Here is a 19727-nt window from a genome sequence, read left to right on the forward strand (position 1 = left end):
GTTTACACTACTAATGTATTAATACAGTAATTATGCCTCTGCTAGCTATTAAAGAACCCATGACTCTGTTTTCTGTAACACTGTAATGAGTCTGGAAAAGCTGAAATATTTTGACTCTATAAAAGTAAATCCCTGAGTGATCAGCTGCTGATTACTGTGCATTTATAATACGTTTTCTATTTTTCTGTGACACAATTAAAAAATTATAGCTAATTTTGACATTACTTTTATCTCAGGGTTAGTGTTTTTTTTTTTTTTTACTTTATTTGGTGATTTAAACTGTTCAGACATTGTATATCCAGTGTCTCTATGTGCTCAGTACTGTACTATTTACTATATTTTCTGTGGATAAAAGACACATGAGATCTGTGCAAATTAGTTCACTTATTGGTCAAATGGTACCCTGAAGAGTGATCTCACTGATGCTGATTGCTCTCTGCTGTCCTCCTGCTGCTGCAGCACTAGTCATCTGCAGGCGTCAGTGCCTAGGCGTCAGTGCCTAGGCGTCAGTGCCTAGGCGTCAGTGCCTAGGCGTCAGTGCCTAGGCGTCAGTGGCTCCATCTCTAACACCAGATCACGAGGCCGTGGACCCTTACTTAACTCCACCACCCGAGGAACCACTGTGGACCAGCGGTCTGGAGGGGGATAAAAAAAAAAGAAGGATTTTCTTTTATCTGTATGAATAAGTAAGAGTGTGATCCATATGAATTAGTATTTATTTGTCTATGCATTTATTCATGAGAGCACAGTGAGCCTCACCTCGTCTCAAGCCTCTGACGCTCTGCTGCAGCCCGTTGGCTTGGCAGATCTCGTTCTTGCCTGGATCCTCGTTGATTATCGCCAGGTTCTGATTCCAGTGGCACCAGTTCACCTCATCCACCCTGATACAACAAGACACCATTGGCATGGGCATTTTTCTACAAGTAACTGCGATTACGTGTCATGCAAAATACCTGAAGCACCAGCGTCGATCGGGTGTGCCATCCCAGCTCTTTCCCACAGTCACCATCTCCCCGACTCGAAAAGACCTACGCAGGCAGACTGGGAAAGAGCGCTCGATGTCCAGGATGGTCGTTGCCCACTGAAAGTGTACATGGTGTAAACACGTTTTAAGTCACTCAAATAACTAAAATGCATTTCCTCACTCAGCCATGTAGGTAGTTTTATTTTTACAGGTTGCGAGACATCTGTTTTTGAGATTTCATCCTTCACCCAAAATTTAAAAAAAAGCCTTTCAGCAACATCTAAATGCACTGCTTTGAAATTTGGTACATCCATGGTGCTTGGAGGAAGAATCCTGATGACTGATGTGATCCCCTTGCTTTTTATATAGCACCATCAAGAAGTCACATTTTTAATTTGTCCATTACTTTGGTTTATGACCACATACTGAGCTGCCCCTCTGGAGGAAAAAGGAAAAAAAGACAAATAAAAATAATAACAATAGTTTGATTTTTAAATGTTTTATACTGAATGTGATTTGTCCCGCATTTTTTTTTGTGCACTGCCTACTGTAACGCATACACTCATTTTTCACATGCTTGGAATGACATAAGAAATAACAAAACCAAAAGAGTTTCATGACACACAGCTGAGACGTATTAAATCAGAGTGACTAGCAAGCTGTCTGCCATTCATCGCCATCGTTGCCCTGGTCGCAGATACTCAGATGCATAGTTTTTTCTTTAAATTGTCGGCGAGTAGGCCTACCTCCAGCTGAAGTCGGCTCGTAAAAAGAAAGAGGCTGCCCCGAAACAGATCAAAGTGGCAGAGGGACCACAAATGGATCACTCCTGTCAGTGGGAATTAATAGTGTACGAGGCAAACATAGTACAGTACAATCAGTTTCCATTTTTGAAGCAATATTCAGCAGGGGACTACCACATCTGAGCAGTGCAAGGGCAGAGGATGCAGATAGAAATGCCGAATGCAGAAAACGATGCATCTGATGCTTAAAATCTCATTGAGGAGGACTTGATTCGTGCCCCCCCAGGTCACAGAGCAACAGCCCCCCCAAATGTCTGTGCATGTACATGCAAATGTTAGCATGCTAACACATTTAACTGAGATGGTTAACATTGTAAATATTAGACCTGCTAACATCAGCAAGTTAGCACGCTGATGCAGTACAGCCTCACAGAGCTGTGAGCATGGCAGGGGGCAAATGTAAGTTTTCTAAACTAGCAAAATGGGATGGACCTCTAAACCTGGCAAACTTAAACCAAAATTATCTGCATGAGTATCACAAGAGGTAATCAGACACAATGTGTTTTCATAATTTGTGACAATCGACCCTTTAAAGCCTTAGACGATGTTTGATTGACACTGTCAACACAAAGGCACTTCCAGCTCACCTGAAGCTTCCAGATCTTCTTGCTCTCCTTCGACACCTCTCCCACCGTCTCCCCCATCAGAGCGATCAACATGTTCAACAGCAGCACAAAGGTGAGGATGATGTAGGTAACCAACAGGATGAGGAAGACCGCAGGGTACTGTGCACTGTGGATCATGTCCAGTTCTCCCATCCCAATAGTCAGCTTAAAGAGGTCTAGTAGGAAAGTGCTGAAGGTGTCTGGGTCCCTGCACTTGGGGTAGGTGGGACAGCCCCCGTCACACTCTGTGCCCGGCGGAGGACACACTGTCAGCAGGGACACCAGGGCTGTGGGGTGGAAACAGAGGAAGTTGGCTTAAGTGTCTAAGTTAAAGTAAGCTAAGCTATGCCAAGATAAGCTACGCATCCCCTGGCTGTAGTTTTATATTTACTTTAATGGACAGATGTGAGAGCTTGGCCAAAAAGTGAATAAGCATATTTCCCAAAAAGCTGAACTATCTTTTTAAGTTATGCTGATGCATATCCCACCTGATGCATATCCAATCATGAAGAGCACGTACACCAGCAGAAATCTGAAAAGGTCTTTGTAAAGAATCTGAGATCCAAAAATAAAAGGAGTGTTAAGACACATAGATGGTGATGTTTAAGGTTAATTCATTTTCTGCTCATTTTCTCCATTATCTAACCTTCTGTATCATGATGCTGTAGGTGCCAGTGAGCTTCAGGCCTCTGGTGAAGTAGAGAGTGTTCATCCAGCCCAGGACAAGTGCAAACACCATCACGGACACGTAGGCCTCGATGCCAGACAGGTAAAGAGCAGCGGTGACTACAATCAGTACAGAGTAGATGAGGCTAGAAATGATAAACAAAAAGTTTGTCAAGGAACTGGTTCCAGTGCAAAAGTCTGTGATACTGAAGTGATACATGAAGGCGGGAGCATGTGATTACTGGTGTTTGGCATTTTTAACAGAATGTAGACATCACAGCCATGTTACTAAATGATTTAAATCAACACAGTTCAAAGAGGTGCTCGACATCCTCTGCTCTTTATTTGTATCATGGGTTTAATTAAAGATGTAAACTATAAAAACATGCCAGGGAGGCAGCAGAGGAATTAATTAGATGACTCAATTAAGAGGATGCAAAATTTGCCTCAGGTAAAAATCATCAAGAGCAGCGGCAGAGGTGAGGAAGAGGGGTAACAAGGACGGAGAAGGGAGACTTACTACAGCAGTTGAAAGGATCCGTCAATAAATAAAGACTTCACCCCGGGGCAATTCTTCAAGAAGAGGTCCTTAATCTGCAAAGAACAGGGGGAACATTTCCGTAATGACAGCAACACTGTTGCTACATGTTTTAGTTTGTTGCAAGAGACTGGGAGACCGCAGAGAGCAGCCAATGATCAAAACCAAAGAGAGGCGAAGTTACTCACATTGGTGAGGAAGAAGAAGATCCCTGATGCCAAGGTGAGGATCTCCCCCGCCATACGCAGGTAGTCAGAGGATGTTGTGTAGGGGTACGGAGGCTGGAAGGAAGGAAGACGAGATTTAGCAGTGACATTCAATTAATCCAGATTCAGTTACATCTGAATACCTAGAGCAATCAAACATAAAACAGCCCACATCACATGGAGAAATATCAGTCGACAAAACCAAACAATAGGTTAAACAAAGGGTTAGTTCAACATTTTGGGAACTACACCTATTGCCGGTCTTGAGTTAGATGAGAGGACAAACACAATAGAATGTGTACAGTGCGTGCGTACACTAATGTACAGTACACGTGACCTATATAAAAAAATGCTGATCATATATACTAAATGGGCAAAGAGTTAAATGCCCGCCATGGTAAAAACAACATGTAATGTCCTGAAAATTCAGCGCCGCATGGGCAGCTTCAACAATTTCACATCATGAAGCGCTGATCATTTCCGATGCAATCTGGTCACGCTGTACTTTTTCAGTAGTTTCACACCCACCGTTCCCTGTGTTGGGTGGTAATAGGCCACTAGGGTGAAGATGATCATGGTGATGAGGTAGGAAACCACGCTGATGTAAAAGGTGACAGCAGCGAACTTCTGCCATTTGGCCCTCAGCAGCTCATTGATGGGCTCCACTGCCAGCATCTCATGTCGGTTCTGAACACAGGAGCAGAAACATGACGAGGATACGATGTAATAAAAATGAAATGAAATAAAAATATCATAATCTTTTCACATTAAGAGAATCTTATATTGCAGTCAGGTTTTTAATGCACCCATGCGTGTTCTGCCTTGTGTTTTGTTGCTCTTGATACTTTGATCTGCACAAAAATAATATTCAATTTCAGCTGTGTTTTGCACAGTTAGAGTGACATTTAACTTTACTTATTCACCTCGTTGCGACTGTTGTAGACGAGGATTTCCAGCACAGACGGCTCCTCTCCACATGTGTCCAGTGACGACAGATCGTAGAGGGAGGAGTACACTGGCCCATAAGCCCAGTCCTTAAACTTACGGGACAAATGACGAACCTCCTCATACTTGATCTCACGTCGGATAATGTGCTGAAAAACCTGTGGAAAGATGGACAAGCTAATGACTTACTGACCTTTGACTTGGTCTTAATACAGTGAGAGGAATGCGATGATGAGCGCTTCGTTATCCATACCCCTATCTTGCCCAGCTTGGCGGCCATCATGAGGGGTGACATGCCGTCGTTGTTGAGCACCGTCTCCAGGGTGTAGTCTGGGTAGAGCTTGGCACTCTTGATTAGCAGAAGGTCGTACATCTTTGTGAGGAAACGTGTGTTGTCCTTGGTGTTGTCCGCGATGTGCACAAGGGCGTGCAGCACCGTGTTTCCACGTGAATCTTGGCGCCGCAGGTCGGCCTTCTTGTGTGGATTCTCAGTCAGATAGTGCACTATGTCAGGCTGGTTAGTGCATGCAGCCAAAGAGAGAGGAAGCTCACCTGGGCAAACAGAGGGAGAGAGAGTGCACTGACTTCATACTGAATTCACAGGAGATTAAATGAACTGTATTTGAGATTAGAAACAAGCAAATCAACAGGAGGGTTAATTAAGAACTGTAGCTGGCGTCTGTATGTTTTAGCAAGGCAGACTAAACATGGATCAAAGATTTGACTTAAATCCCCACTATGAAAACAGCACAATTAGCAGTTGTTTGAGGGAGGGGCGCAATGGGGCCACAGTGCCAAAAGCAGCTGCTGAAAATGAGCCGTTGCCATGGGTGACAGATTACTTTGTCACCTCACATGGAAACGCTCCTCTTCATGGATTTGCACGGGTGCATGCAGAGTGTTAGCGTGAGTCTAAATCCCATTAGCCATCAGCCCTGCCAGGTTCCTGTTCACCTCTTTGCAAAGCTCCGCAGCAAATTACTCACACTGTGCCTGGACACGCTGAGATTTGGGAATGACAACCATGCTAAGTGCAAATAGAAATCATCTCCTCTGTGATGGGTAAGGAATATAATGCAGGAATATAATCAAATAATCAATTCTTTAAATTTGGTTGGGTGAAAAATAAAGTCCATGAGGAGCCAGGTCTACCTTTCTCTACCTTTCTTTCTTATCAATTGTATCCAGCATAATTATCACAAGAAGGTTAAAAGGACTGTTATATATAAAAACATATCATTTTCTGGGTACCACATACTGTGATGTAGGATGTTGGGCCTCAACACACCCCAGCAGAGGGCAGTGTTGAGTTAAGTTCACAGGCTCTGATTTAACCATCTACTCTTAGAGGTCAGTGAAGGCCAAAGGTATGGAGGATTTGAAGGGCCAAAACTAAATAGAAATAAATACATAAATAATTTAAAAAATGTATAAATAAATACACAATTAAATGTATAAATAAATGAATACATGTATAATTGTATGATTAAATGTGCACATAAATGTATTTATCAATGTATGTTGTATAATGTATACAAAATATATGATGTATTTATGTTTGTGATTTACTTGTGATAATTATGCTAGATGGCATTGATTTTAATGTGGCTCTCCAAAAACCCTGAAATAAATAAATAAATATACATATGTATGAATGTATAAATAAATGTATAAATAAATACATTAAGAAAATGAATTATTCATTTATTTGCAAATTATACATGTATTCATGTATGTAAATATTTAATTAGTTATTTATTGATACATTTATTTAATTAATCAAGTATTTATATATTTTGTTTTGGTCCTTAAAACCCTCCATACAGCACAGGATGTTGACTTTTCTTAACTGCTGAACACTGACACCTTTCACTGGACACGCCTTTTGAATGTATGACATAATGCTTGTCTTTTCATGTGTTTTCGAAGCACCACTAATGATGTTTTCTCGTACGATACTTCAAATACCATTTTGGTGTAAGGTGGACCACAGTAGCATCCTGACTTTGTTTACTCAGCCAAAACCTGCCACGTTAAAAAAGTGTCTTTATTAACTATTTTATCTTGGCAGCTGCTCTAGAACACATGACAAAACTTTGATGTCATCTCTGCGTTGTAAAAGGCAGAATAAAGTGAAGCAGAAACTCAGAGCCAGTCTGGAAACTGAAAGAGTGAGCAGTGAAGTCATAGAAACCACAGACGCAACACATCATTACCACCATATGAGGCAGAAAATGCGCTAACAGTTTTCCAGAAACTCTTTGTGCAACCGTCTGCCTGCAAGTGTTTCATCATCCAAGGATAGAGAATAGGGTTTGCTAAAGACAGAAATGCAAAAGCACAATGAGCTCTTTAGTTGCCAGACTAGATTTATATGGTGTCAAAGGTCATTACCAAAGTAGAAATAGCCCCCCTCGTCCCTGGGCTGGAAGAAGCGTCCCCTCGCCTGGGCATGGACATCAGCTCCCTGCTCCACCAGCAGCTCCACATACTGCTTACAGCGTCGCTCTATAGCAATGTGCAGCGCTGTCTGGCCTGACAACGGAAAAAAAAAAAAAAACAGAAACATATAGAAACACTTCATGTTTTTAGTATTCCAATCTGCTTTGCTCTGTGTGAACAAATATCAGTGGAAGAAATAGTTTTCCAAATGGTAATTACTGAACTGAGGTGTAAGGAGATAATCATGCTGACAGCCATTCAGTATGCAAAAAAAGCTCTTTCTGCCATTTGTCTACACGATTTCTTCTTTTGAGAACCTCATCCCCAATTATGAGCTCCAGGGTAATAAACAAGTTTCTATGGGGTCAAAACTCATAGAAACCAACCCCTTAAACATTTTTATGCTGTCACATAAAAAGTGTTTCCTGCATGAACAAAAGAAGCTGTGAATGTTTTTTTTTTTAAAGCAGGCTACTTGCCTATTTAGCAAATCAGGTAAACCATGGAGAAAACAATAAAGAGCAGCACCACATTTTGTGTTATGAGTCTTAAAAACTATTTTCGGCAAAGGCGAAAAGACTTCACTGTTTACATCACAACAATATCAGGGATGAAAGCTAAACAAATGAGGTCCTCTTATTTACAGAGCAGTAAACGGTTGCTGCAGCCATACATACTATAAAGACAGTCCTGTTCCCCATAACTGGGCCTCAAGCTGCAGTAACTCAACAAAACACTGTCTCTGACAGCTTCAGCTCAGTGGAAGTTGAAGGGATCACTACGGTGGCCGGGAGGTGCAAAACAATTTTACAATACGAGAAACACTTTTACAAAGCTGGAGACAAATTTACATTTTAGAAAACATTTTTACAAGACGTGAAACACTTTTACAAACGCAGAGACAAATTTACAAGTAACTTTTTCAACCGGAAAGGGAATGTACCGCGTTAATCGGCTCATATGTTCGCCACAAAACGGGCAAAAGACCACTTGACTGCCGTCCATCGTGGGTCACCATGAACTCCTTATCACTTCCGGTTCTACTCGACAGTTGGTACATTCCCTTTCCGGTTGAAAAAGTTACTTGTAAATTTGTTTCGGCCGCTTGTAAAAGTGTTTCACGTCTTGTAAATTTGTTTTCTGAAATGTAAATTTGTCTCAGGACTTGTAAATGTGTTATGGCAATGTAATTTTGTTTTCTGATTTGTAAAAATGTTTTCTAAAATGTAAATTTGTCTCCAGCTTTGTAAAAGTGTTTCTCGTATTGTAAAATTGTTTTGCACCTCCCGGCCACCACAGATCACAGCCTTGAAAATTAAAATTAGACGCCTGTTTCTTCAAACAAGTAATGGGTTTTATGTAACTGCATGTTATCACTATAAGGCAATTTCCATACCTCTGTAGTAGACGTCCCTGAAGGGCGTATTTATGAACTCTCTGAGGTTTCCGGTCTTCTCTGCTATGTCTACCAGCAGCGGGATGGTGACATTCTGCCCACCGAAAAGGTTCAACAGGGCTTTAGGCAGACATGTCTTACCCGTGGATGGCTCTACTCAGGAAATGAAATCAAAACAGAGAATGGTTTTAGGTTAAGTACACCCATTTATTTATTCATCAACAATACTCAGCATGTTCCAAGTGTGTTCATTTTAATAACTTTTAACCACAATCAACTGTATAGAGGTGGATATTGTTAGAACACTTTTTTCATACCGTCGAGCTGTCACTGTGTAAGCTGGTGTGATCCAGTTTGCATTCATACTAATAATGGCAGACGCTGACATCTAAGCCATTGATCCAATACGAAATTATTTCAACCATTAATCCAATACTTTTAATTAACTATTTCAAACATTTATTCATTACTTTTAGCTGAATTCAACTGCCAAAACGTCTCTCCCTGGAGGTTAGGTGTTACAGCTGAAGCAACATGAGGATATATATATATCTTTAAATCTAATGTCACTGAGCTGGTCCACATCCTCTCCTCCTCTTGGATCCTGGCAGCTGAAGCTGATAGATTGGTCATATAAAATATGACTTCCTGGCGTGTTCCCCTAAGTGTACTGGGTTTGAGTACATACCACAATGAGATAGCCAGAGTTTTGGGAAATGTCACATACAAATAATTAAGTATTCTGGGTTTATAAGATCAAACTGTAAACGACAGGGGTCAAGTGAGCCCTTCAGTATTTTTAGTCCCTCTGTTTAAAAAAAAAAAAAAAAAAAGACTGTAAAGCCCTGTTTAACTCTCTGAAGGAGTTTACAGTTTGCTGTGATTTTTCTCTGCTTCTTGTTATAAGCCTAAAAAAAACTTCTCAGACACACAGAGGAAGCCTTCCTTGGATCGGCCTTTGGCAGGACAAAGGATCTGACATTACTCCACCTTTTCCCTCTCACATCCTCTGAGGCAAAAACAGCAGAGCGAGAGAGAAGGGCAGGGGATTACAAAAGGTCAAGGAATACATCACAAAAGTTTCCACTTTAGAGCAAAGGCAGGTTGGAGATTGAAGAGAGAGGGAATTTTGAGAGACAGACTTAAACTCTGTCATCTGCGACATAAAAATGTCCCTTTTAGTTCCCTTGTAGTACACCTTTCAGTGCTTGTTTTAGGCCAAAAAGCCGTACAGAGATATCTGTTGCGAGGGACAACCTACAGCTTTTAGTCTCACCTCTGAACTCCTCATCAGTTAACCTCTTTTCGTGACTTTGCAGGTACTCCAACAGGCCCTCAAGGGCCCCAGCATCTCCACGTGACACACAGTCGAAGAGGAGAGAGCGGTTGAATATTTTCATTAGTTTTGGTGGGTCTGAGCTTTGTGCATCATCACAGGACGTCTCAGTTTTACTACGGAGACACAAAAACATGACATTCACTGGACAATACAAACTGACTTTCACGTTGAATACATGGATTCTTTTTACATTTCTCTGACAGAAAATCAAGAATTGAATCGGTGTTTGATGCACAAACCCACAATTAAGTGATCGCCTACATTCTCGGGTGCTCCAGTAAATAGACCTCTCTGTGTGTGTATGGGACAGGTAGAGCAGCCAGGAACAGGCAGTAGCCTAAATATTACCTCAACGGCTACAGAGCACCAACAACATGCTCTCTGTTAGATCAGTGAATGAATGGGCTGAATGAGGGACTGCTTAGCTCACAGTGTGTGTGTGTGAGTGTGTGTGTGTGTGTGTGTGTGTGTGTGTGTGTGCATACTTCCTCATGTGGCACACCTCTGTCTACAGAGTGGCAGTTGTAAGAGGTTTTCGTTTTATGATTTTTTTCCAAACCAGCCTATTTGTAGGTTCACTTCTGTTAAAGACAGAAAAGTAAACCAAACTAAGAAGTCTAAATGAGCGCACAGTTATTAGAAACACGTATCCACTGTAGTTTAGAGACAGCGAGGCCCCTTCTCACCCTCTTGGGAGCTTCTTCCTGCGTCGCTTCTGGTTGCTAGTGTTCCTGTAGGTACCATAGTCAAAAAGCGAGTCCATGGGTGCTTTTTTGGGGTTGGGAACCACATTTGACTCATATATGGTTGATTCCAATAGGTCCATAGGGTTGGAAATGCCCTTTTTGAAAGCACCCTGGAACTTCATCCGCAGGTTCTGTCTGCCATCAGCAGGCTGGCCAGGCTGAGCCAGCTCAGAGGCCGAATTCTGACTCGTGTCGTGAGTTGACGGGGTGCCATCCTCGCTCTCAAACAGGTCTGAGATCTCACACAGTGGAAACGCTGCATCGCTCTCAGGCTGAGCGGCCCCGCCATCGCCCGAGTCCATAGAGAGGGCAGCCCTGGCAGGAACAGAGCCAAGGGTGTCGGCCTTGGACAAGGCAAGGTGGCACCTTCTGAAGAGAGCAGAGCGGCCCTGGAATAAAAACCATGACAAAATGTTCTGAGTGAGCTGCATGGCCTTTAGGTAGTCAGGAAACTCGTGTACAAATGGAAAAAGAAGCGTGAAGTGGAGTTTTCTTGTCAACAAACAGAATTTATGATTCTGACAAATGTGTTTCCTTCCTCATGAGACACTTATTTTTTATGTCCAAAATTGTTTACGTTCATGCCAACTGTCTTCTTCTTATCTGCCTTTACTGGTAAAATGCATTAATTTTGAAGCTGTTAGAAGAGGCGGCCTTTGCTCCAAGCAAGGCCCACCTGAGCTACTGCACATAAATCCTGGTTTTTGTAAGCAAACCACTACGATAAGGGCAAGTTGAAGAAAATAATGAAACAATTCAACTAATGAGACAATGTATTAAGACTACAGTCACCAAAGGCATGAAGTAGATTTTCAAGTACACATTTGAGATTTAACTCCTCAGTACCTCATTCATCCCTTCTGTCACAACGATGTGCCAAATTCCTCTTCAGGGGAAACTGGAAATGATGCTGAAACATGTGGGCGTCCTGTAGAAACAAAAAGAGAGTAACCATCGTGTGAATAACTGGCAGACAAAAAGATATCTGTAGGTCCAGGGGACATAAAAAGTGCTCTGTCGTTTGGGGTTGGGATATATGGAAAAGCTAAAAAAGGACTGATGCCAACACCAATAACATGACTGTGAGCCCGGCCTCTCATTGGTCAGAAGGGTATGTTTTCTCTGGGAGGCAGAATCACACCACCTGTGCATTTAACACAGCACACACACACAAACAGTAAATCAGTGCCCTTCAGGTTTACTCACTGGTGTATAATTTTAAGTTTCCCAGCTGTACAACGCGACATCCTCATGTCCCCCCGCAGCTTCCTTTCAAATCCTACGAGTTTGTTCATGACACTGACAACCTATCTAAGCCAGACTGTGCTGCAAAGGAGCAACACAAACAGAGGAGCAGGGGTCCCGATAAGGGAGAGGCATGACTCACAAAACCTATCTAACACTCAGGATTATCATGCCTTTACACTTCAGTGGGCATGGGATGGTAAAAAGACGGAGGAACAAAGAGAGGCTGCCTTTGAAAAACTATTAGAACAGATTGGGAGCAAAGGATTGAGCTGTTTAGTGGAGGTGTGTGAAGGCAGAGAGGACAGGATCATAAGATATCAAATAGACCCACAGCTCACATATTATTCACTTATTGGGTCAGGGAATGGATTTCTACCAGTGAAAGTTTCTAAATGTGGGTGACCCTGATGTACCCTCAGAGATGAGGGACTTCCTGGTTTGTCACTGCTGATGTGACATTATCCAGAGCCACAGAGGCTGGGGGCTCAGCCTGGAGCCAAATGGCTACTGGGAAACAGATTTTATATTATAGATTGAAAAAAAATAATCAAATAAAATAAACTGGATTTACTGGGCATATTTAAAAAGAGACATACAAATTAAATAATAACAGATCCTGGCACACAACAAAACAAAATCTGTGTTAGCAGTGTTCTCGACCAAATTCTTCACTAATCAATAACAAATACTACGGTCAGTCAAATATTTTGCATTCATACTAATTGGTTAGATCTAATAGTGTAATGGAGAATAAGGATCAGAGGTGTGACTTACCTTGAACTAAACTGTCGATCTTATCTTGTGTTCCTTAAAAAAATCAACTACTTCGCAGCTTTTCTCCAAAGTTTCCAAGCCTCTAAACTTATTCTCTCTCGAGTGTTGAGGGCTCCCCCGCTGCCTCCACAGGTTTACTGTCACTTCTGCCAGGTGACACAAAATGCTTTCTTTCTAAATCACGGTGTCCCTCGGATCCATGTGTCGGCGAGGTCCACCAGAACAACGGGTGCTTTCACACAGATTTTGGGTGGGACAAAGTGGCTGCTCCCCGAGCTGCAGTACCAGTGATGGCCGCCAGGTGCCGGCTCCTAAAACCCCTGCATTAGAGGCCTGTTCAGTTCAACAAGGTGTCCAGTGATGACAAGCCTCTCACCTCTTCCTGGAAATACAGGGACGGGTTTGTCAGGATGTAAAGGTCTGAGCTGGATGTTTCCCTTCTGCTAGTGAGTGTGTTGGATTAGTCATTTCAACTGTTGCTCCATTCATAATAGAGAAGAGCTGATGACTTTTAGTCAGTTTAAGTATCCCTGTACTGCCACACTGCAAAAATACTGCACTGCAGAAACATGACCCTATAAATGTCATGCTGTAATATTTTATGTCATTATATTAATGTTACTCATGCATTGGTGTAAAAGCAGCTTTACTGTTGTAGTTAGTGGAGTTAGTGGAGCTCGTTTTGACATAATTCACAACAAAACACCTATTTTCTAAGCTCTTTGTATGTTTTGTGTGCAAAAATGTAATTTGTTTAGTAATCAAAGCAGTCAGATTCAGTACTTTGAATGTAGTGAAGGAAACAATGTGGTGTAGTAGAACAAGAAAGTGGCACGAGAGGAAAAGAGTACTTGCTTAAATGTACTTTATTATATTCCGCCACTGCTTGTGCGTGACCTGTTGCTGCCCTTTCCCCTTTTTTCCTTAGATAGAAATGGAGGCCGTCCATCGTAACAGTCAAAGTCGAGGAAAGAATCCCACCAGAGGGTCCGTTGAGTAGCTGTTCTGGAGCTTTCTATCATATCACAGGATCTTCCTCAGAGGACCAGTTCTCCCTCTTGACATGGAACTGCAGTTGTTCAAATATTTATTTTTCTAATCACCTTAAAGCCTTCTCTTCATGTTGACTCAAAGCTGAGAGTGAAGGTTCATTCGTTTACTTGTTTTCTATCCCATTCATTGCCGAATAAACTCGCCTGCTGGGAATAACATTTCACAAATACTGACACATTTTTCAGCTATTCAAAAACACACAATTAAGGGGAGTAACATTACAGTTAAATTAGCCTCTGGAAGTAAGGAGTGGTGAAGCCACTGAAGTGAGAAATGATGGTAACTTTAACTATCTTATATACTATCAGGTAGTGTAATTTATAATGATGAATGAAATTACCCCATGAGTTATATATAAAATGCTGATCTTCAAATACATAACAACTTTTATATATAACAAACTTTAGAGGGAAAGAAAAAAGGAAATCAATGTTGAACACATTAATTGTTGCATATATTTTTATTGCAAATAATGGGTTACGTTACTGAAAATCAGGATTTGTTGTGTACACACACTGCAATATAGTTTCAGCCACAAGAGACATCAGCCAGTCATTTTAAAACACACACTCAAAACAGTATTGATTAACCTAAGGCCACCAACATAACCTCTTTTCAAGTTTGGTTGTCAAAATATCACATTTGACATCTAAACTAACTTTGCCAGTCATCTGAATTTCTGTGTAACAACCGTGTAGAAGGCAAAAGGTCATAATGTAACACTTGATATCCCCTCGACAATGAAGTTTAAAGAAAATACACGTTCAGTTTGACATTAGCACCTGAGAGCAGAGACAGACGAGCTTCAGAAGAATATAAAGATGTATATCTAAGTCCTGCATAGCACAGAAGTATAAAGTAAGTAAAGAAGGTAGATCACACCCTCCATTATAATTAACATTTTGTTCTTAATTAGTTTTCCTGGTTTACACAAAATGACTGACATGTAAAAAAAAAAAAAAGAATAAGATAAAGGACTAAAGGCAGAAAAGCTGGCATGGTCATTTAAATCCTCTGTACCTTCAGCTTAAGGCACAGACGGGTGTGCAGTGTTAGAGGCAAGCAATGTGCATACATCTTCTATTGTGTGAGTTTTCCCAAAACAGTTAAAGCAGCAATAAGTCAGAGAAGTCACGTTGATAGATAAAATTTATAATAAATAACTTAGGACAATGTGATAACTTAAAAGTAAAAACCTCTAATCCTCAGAAAACCTGGACAATTATACAGTATTTGCTGTGTAAGATTAAAACATATGGCTTAATTTCCAATGCATTTGTAAATCATGTAAATTGTATGTTTTGAGTTTTGATTATTGATATCACTATAAGCCATGATTGTTTATTTGTATCGCATCTTTATAGGTCATTTTGCAATTGCTTGTATGATTGCAAATAAACACAACACTAATTGTTCCATAATTTCAAATTTAAGAAATTCAATATCTATGGCATTAATGTGGTTGAAGCAAAAATCACTATACAAATGATCATAGCAATGACTGGATTTTTGCATTATATTAAGTTTTGATAGTGATATGGCTGATTAAATGAAAGTAGCACTTTGATTCTTAGAGTAATTATCACACAATTGTTAGAGTATTTATGCACACGTGGAAATACTATTGTTTTTAAACACAACATGTTTTCATGTGAAGAAACATATCTCTTCAAATGATGACCAAAGAAATACAGTTTAAGTGATCGTTTAAAAATCAATTTAAAAAAATCGAGTTTAAAAATCGGCACCTGCGTTGCCCCTGAATCAGACATCAGCGTGAAAAAAGTGAAAAAGTGACAGAGAAAGCCACAACAGGCACACAGACGACTCGGAGTGCACAAATGTGATATGTAACAACGGTGCAGAGTATTATAAATACACTCCGACTGTGAGCTGTCATGTGACCTGAGGGGAGCATACCAAGATGTAGACTGCAGAGCTGCGGACTGTAAAATGTAAATGTAAACTAAGTGGATCACTAGAGGAAAGAGGAACGTCCTGCAGTCACACTTTATAATCAAGATCAGCATTCATCTTATTGTACATCTCATAAATAGCATCAACAGTGGCAGAGAAGTTGATGAGGAATTTTCTGATTTTTTCCAAGCATTCCTCCTCCTTGACATCCCGACCCTTGGAGAGGGCCTTCAGAAAATCTGTCTTATATGGAGCAGCATAAAGAGCTGCCTGAAAGGGCAAATACAAAGGCAAAAGTTACACACAACTCTATGCATTTTATATGCTCAGTTGTATATTTCTTTACAAATAACAAAGACTCGTGCATCTGCACTCTTAAAAATGCATCTCTTATAAAAGACCCTGAACTTACCCTGAAGAGCTGTTGCACCAACCAGCCGTGATACCTCTTCAGGGCTATTTCATAGGCTTTGGTGACATTGACTCGAATGAGGTTTGGGTTGCTGTCGTCCTTTTCGCCGTCCACCAGGCTCTGAAGGAAGACCTGAATAAATCGCAGACCCCTGGTAAAGAAGACTTGCACAGTCAGTGTGGCAGCAGACCTTGGTCACATCTAATGAACACACACAACCCAAGAATCTATAAAAACCTGAAATGAAAATGTTCTCAAACCTTTTTAGCCACATCAGAGCCAACGTCGCTCCAACTTTGGGCCATTCTGCTCCATACATTTCCTTCTCTGCTTCCACAATCTGGTGGAGTGTCTTGAACCGTCCTGGGTTGGTATCATAAACTGCCTTGATTTTCTATTAGAAAAAACACTACATCTTATTGTATTATAATGTTACTGAGAAGCAGAAGAATACACTAACTGACTGAATTCCTACTTACTGTGATGTTACCAGATATGTCGGCCTTTATTGGTGCAAAAATGGTAGAGCCCAGGCAGTCTGAGGAGGAAGATGTGCACAGGGTAAGACTGATATTTTACACATAGGACATGTAGAGAAAAACCTTTGAGCCTATAGCGAATACCGGCATTCTTTAGAGCCTCTCGTGGTGATCATCAACCTCTACCAATTAACACCGAAGCTAAAATCTGTGAAGACTTGACATGATTGCAGGTCTGTATTCGCCTGGAAGCGTTTTAAATTGCTTTTATAAACGTACAATCATGAAACTGTTAATATTTAAACTTGTCAATGACCCATGAAAATTTTTCCATTTTAAGCACCACTGAATTGAATGAACCATGAATTGAATTTTCAGTAGTTACAGGTTCACTTAATGCATAAATGTGCTACATACAGAAAAACCACATTTCAAAAGTAATGACTATGATAATCTTGACAATTGTAAATGCGACTACACATTGAACTGGAGCACAAAGCTCTTGACATTTTTAAACCTCACAGGCTCTTGTTCTGCATGTTGGCTGAATTAAAGTATAAAATTATGGATTTAGATGTATTCTTTTTTTTTTTTCCAATTGATGAAATTGTGCAGCTATAAAATTGCATCCTAGATCTGAATATTTGAATTTGTTTGCATTATGCATGATATGTTTTTAGTTAAGTGCTGGATCAAGCATATAGGAAAGCACTGTAAATTTAATGTTGTCAATAAGATCTCCAGCTTGTTAAGTTAAGTGACTATTAAAGTGGAATACTTGGATCGTACTAAAATGGTTAAAACACTCTTTTGGCCTACAATAACTTTACAATACTTAAGCAAATCCACCTGAACCAGGCCTCCAGTACCAGTCCTGTTTTCAGAGGCACATCATCACAGTATTATCCTTGGGTGTCCTTTAATTAGGCTACCAGACGACTTGAGTATTTGGTGACGAGACAGCGAACAATGAGACCACACATGGCTCCCGGTTGACCCACTGACACAGACAGACAGCTTTCAGCTCCTGAGAACTGTTAGAGGAAACTGCTCATGACAAAGTCGACTCTATTGTGCTGATGTGATGCATCGCCACGACTCTGACGGCAACATATCCTGTGTCTGAGACATCTTCGTCCTCATGTGTGTCTCTGTCTATCTTTTCCATTCTTCACAAGATTTTTGTTACAAATACACACAGGAAACAACAGGCAATCAAACAACTCGTGAAAAAGTCAAATCTATTTAACAAAAACACCGAAACACAACTAAAATATATATATTTCTAAACAGAATGAGTGCTCGAACAGCATCATTTTCATCAGTTCTTGGCTCATTAAATACACACACAGGTGTTAATTATTCTGGCTAATTAGAACTCTTCTCAGGTTGAAGCCGGGCAGAGGCATGCTGGGACTTCACTGAGGTCACTAAACCACTTATACTTAAAAGAATCATAAAAATACGGGCTGTGCTGCCGAAACAGGTGTAAAACCATCAGGAGAGTCAGGAAGTATTACCCACGCCGTCCTGAAGAGGAGGTCTAATGAGGCAAAATAATTTAAAACACCTGTGTGAATGTACTATGAGAGTGTGCAGGACTTTAATGGCTTGTAGGAAAGTTGGCCAAGAAATTTCTAGGTCAGGAAAAACAATGGCGACAAGGAGGAAAGAGCTTAATATCGACATCGGACTTGGTTCCTCTCAAGGGTTTCACATGGCAAATTCAATAGAGGGCCTTTGGCATATTAATACAGAATGAAGTTGCACAAAGATGCCCTGGTGCACCGTGCCGCTGCTGAATGGGCAAGGGGAACTCAACACCGTACTAATCAATTTTCACAACTTAAAATCCAGGCCAGTGGATTAAATTATGCATGCTAAATGATTGTGGACAGCTTGATGGAGAGAAACACGATCCAAAAAAGATTATCATTTGGAAAGAGCAAGATCATTCCATTAGGCTTGACCGAAGTGTTGTGACAGATTTCCCTCACAACAAGTTTTGTGTTTATTAATCAAAGTTGAACAAATCCTACATGTTAAAAGAAGGAGCGTGGGTAAAAAGTCCATTTCAGGGGACCTCTGTCAGGTAAAATCCTACATTTTTGTGCGTGGTCAGCCAATTTAACACCATACGGCACTATAAATCTATGTGCTTAAAACACATTGATACCGCTTTGTCTGGCCATTAGCGTAACTATGACAACTCAGATATAATAAGCAGTGTGCATAGGGCTATCCCTTTGCTCAGCAGACACTCACATCTGAGAACTGTGTTTTTACATTTATTTCCACATTACTTCATATCCAAGAGTGTCAGTGGTACCTACACACACACTGTGTCACACTGGAAAGTTCACTTACCAAAGAAGGGTGGAAGGTATGACACAGCCTCCAGAAACGGTCTCGTTTCCACCTGCCTGTCAGCTGGCAGCTGTCTGAACTGGTGCTCCATTAGCAAAGCCATCTCTTTAATCCGGACACACTCTTACCTCTGAAAAGATAGTAACAGGCTGTCAGCCCTCTGCTGCAGATTTACAGTGACACCAGGGGAAGCTGTGTGTGTGCGTGTGTGTGTGTGTGTGTGGGGGGGGGGGTGTTTATGTGTGCCATACCCCACCCCGAGAGAACCAACACACACTCACACACACACACCCCCACACAGAGAGAGAGAGAGAGAGAGAGAGAGAGAGAGAGAGAGAGAGACCTACATTGAACCCAGGTGGTGGTGGAATATCCAGCCGACGGCTCGTGTGATCGACCTGTTACTGATAGATCCGGGTCATCGCCACCTGTCGGGTAAAAGGGCCGATAAACGGCGCTTAGACAGAAGTCCAGAACAGGCCAGAGAGCGGCAGCTGATGTGCTCTAATCAGCTGACACCAGTGCTCCTCTGGGTTTAATCACATGTGCCGCTTTACTGCCGACTAACGGAGTTTTGTGGAATATCTCGAAATGCACCGTTAACAATGGGCTGGTGGTCGCCTGATATTCACACTGAGTTGTCCTGTAGTTACTATATAATAACAATAAGAAGAAGAAGAAGAATACGTATAGGTATTCAGATATGTAACTCGAATAGTGAATAATAATAATGATAATAATGAATAAGTATGTATTCAGGTATGTAACTTGAATACACTTTAAAACCAAAAAACATTTTGACACCAAGATATAGATTACCACAAGTG

General features: G+C 41.1%; 2 protein-coding genes across 2 annotated transcripts; both read right to left on the bottom strand.

Moving 5' to 3' along the window:
• Positions 1 to 252: 252 nt before the first annotated feature.
• Positions 253 to 12840, bottom strand: trpv4 (transient receptor potential cation channel, subfamily V, member 4). The gene is made up of 17 exons (XM_070833640.1): positions 12673 to 12840; positions 11497 to 11578; positions 10591 to 11039; positions 9842 to 10017; positions 8566 to 8718; positions 7122 to 7262; positions 4981 to 5279; positions 4706 to 4885; positions 4311 to 4469; positions 3765 to 3857; positions 3559 to 3632; positions 3019 to 3184; positions 2861 to 2927; positions 2355 to 2659; positions 954 to 1081; positions 760 to 881; positions 253 to 635 (listed from the first exon to the last, which is right to left on the bottom strand). Exons 2-17 carry the CDS (start codon positions 11503 to 11505, stop codon positions 535 to 537), a joined length of 2622 nt encoding a protein of 873 aa, XP_070689741.1. The 5' UTR covers positions 11506 to 11578; positions 12673 to 12840; the 3' UTR covers positions 253 to 534.
• A 2889-nt stretch (positions 12841 to 15729) lies between these two features.
• Positions 15730 to 19003, bottom strand: gltpa (glycolipid transfer protein a). The gene is made up of 5 exons (XM_070834481.1): positions 18901 to 19003; positions 16534 to 16592; positions 16315 to 16448; positions 16055 to 16205; positions 15730 to 15912 (listed from the first exon to the last, which is right to left on the bottom strand). The coding sequence occupies exons 1-5, from the start codon at positions 19001 to 19003 to the stop codon at positions 15730 to 15732; spliced, it is 630 nt and encodes a 209-aa protein (XP_070690582.1).
• Positions 19004 to 19727: the final 724 nt, after the last annotated feature.

This window comes from Pempheris klunzingeri, chromosome 7 (genome assembly GCF_042242105.1).
Source record: "Pempheris klunzingeri isolate RE-2024b chromosome 7, fPemKlu1.hap1, whole genome shotgun sequence".
NCBI lineage: Eukaryota > Metazoa > Chordata > Actinopteri > Acropomatiformes > Pempheridae > Pempheris > Pempheris klunzingeri.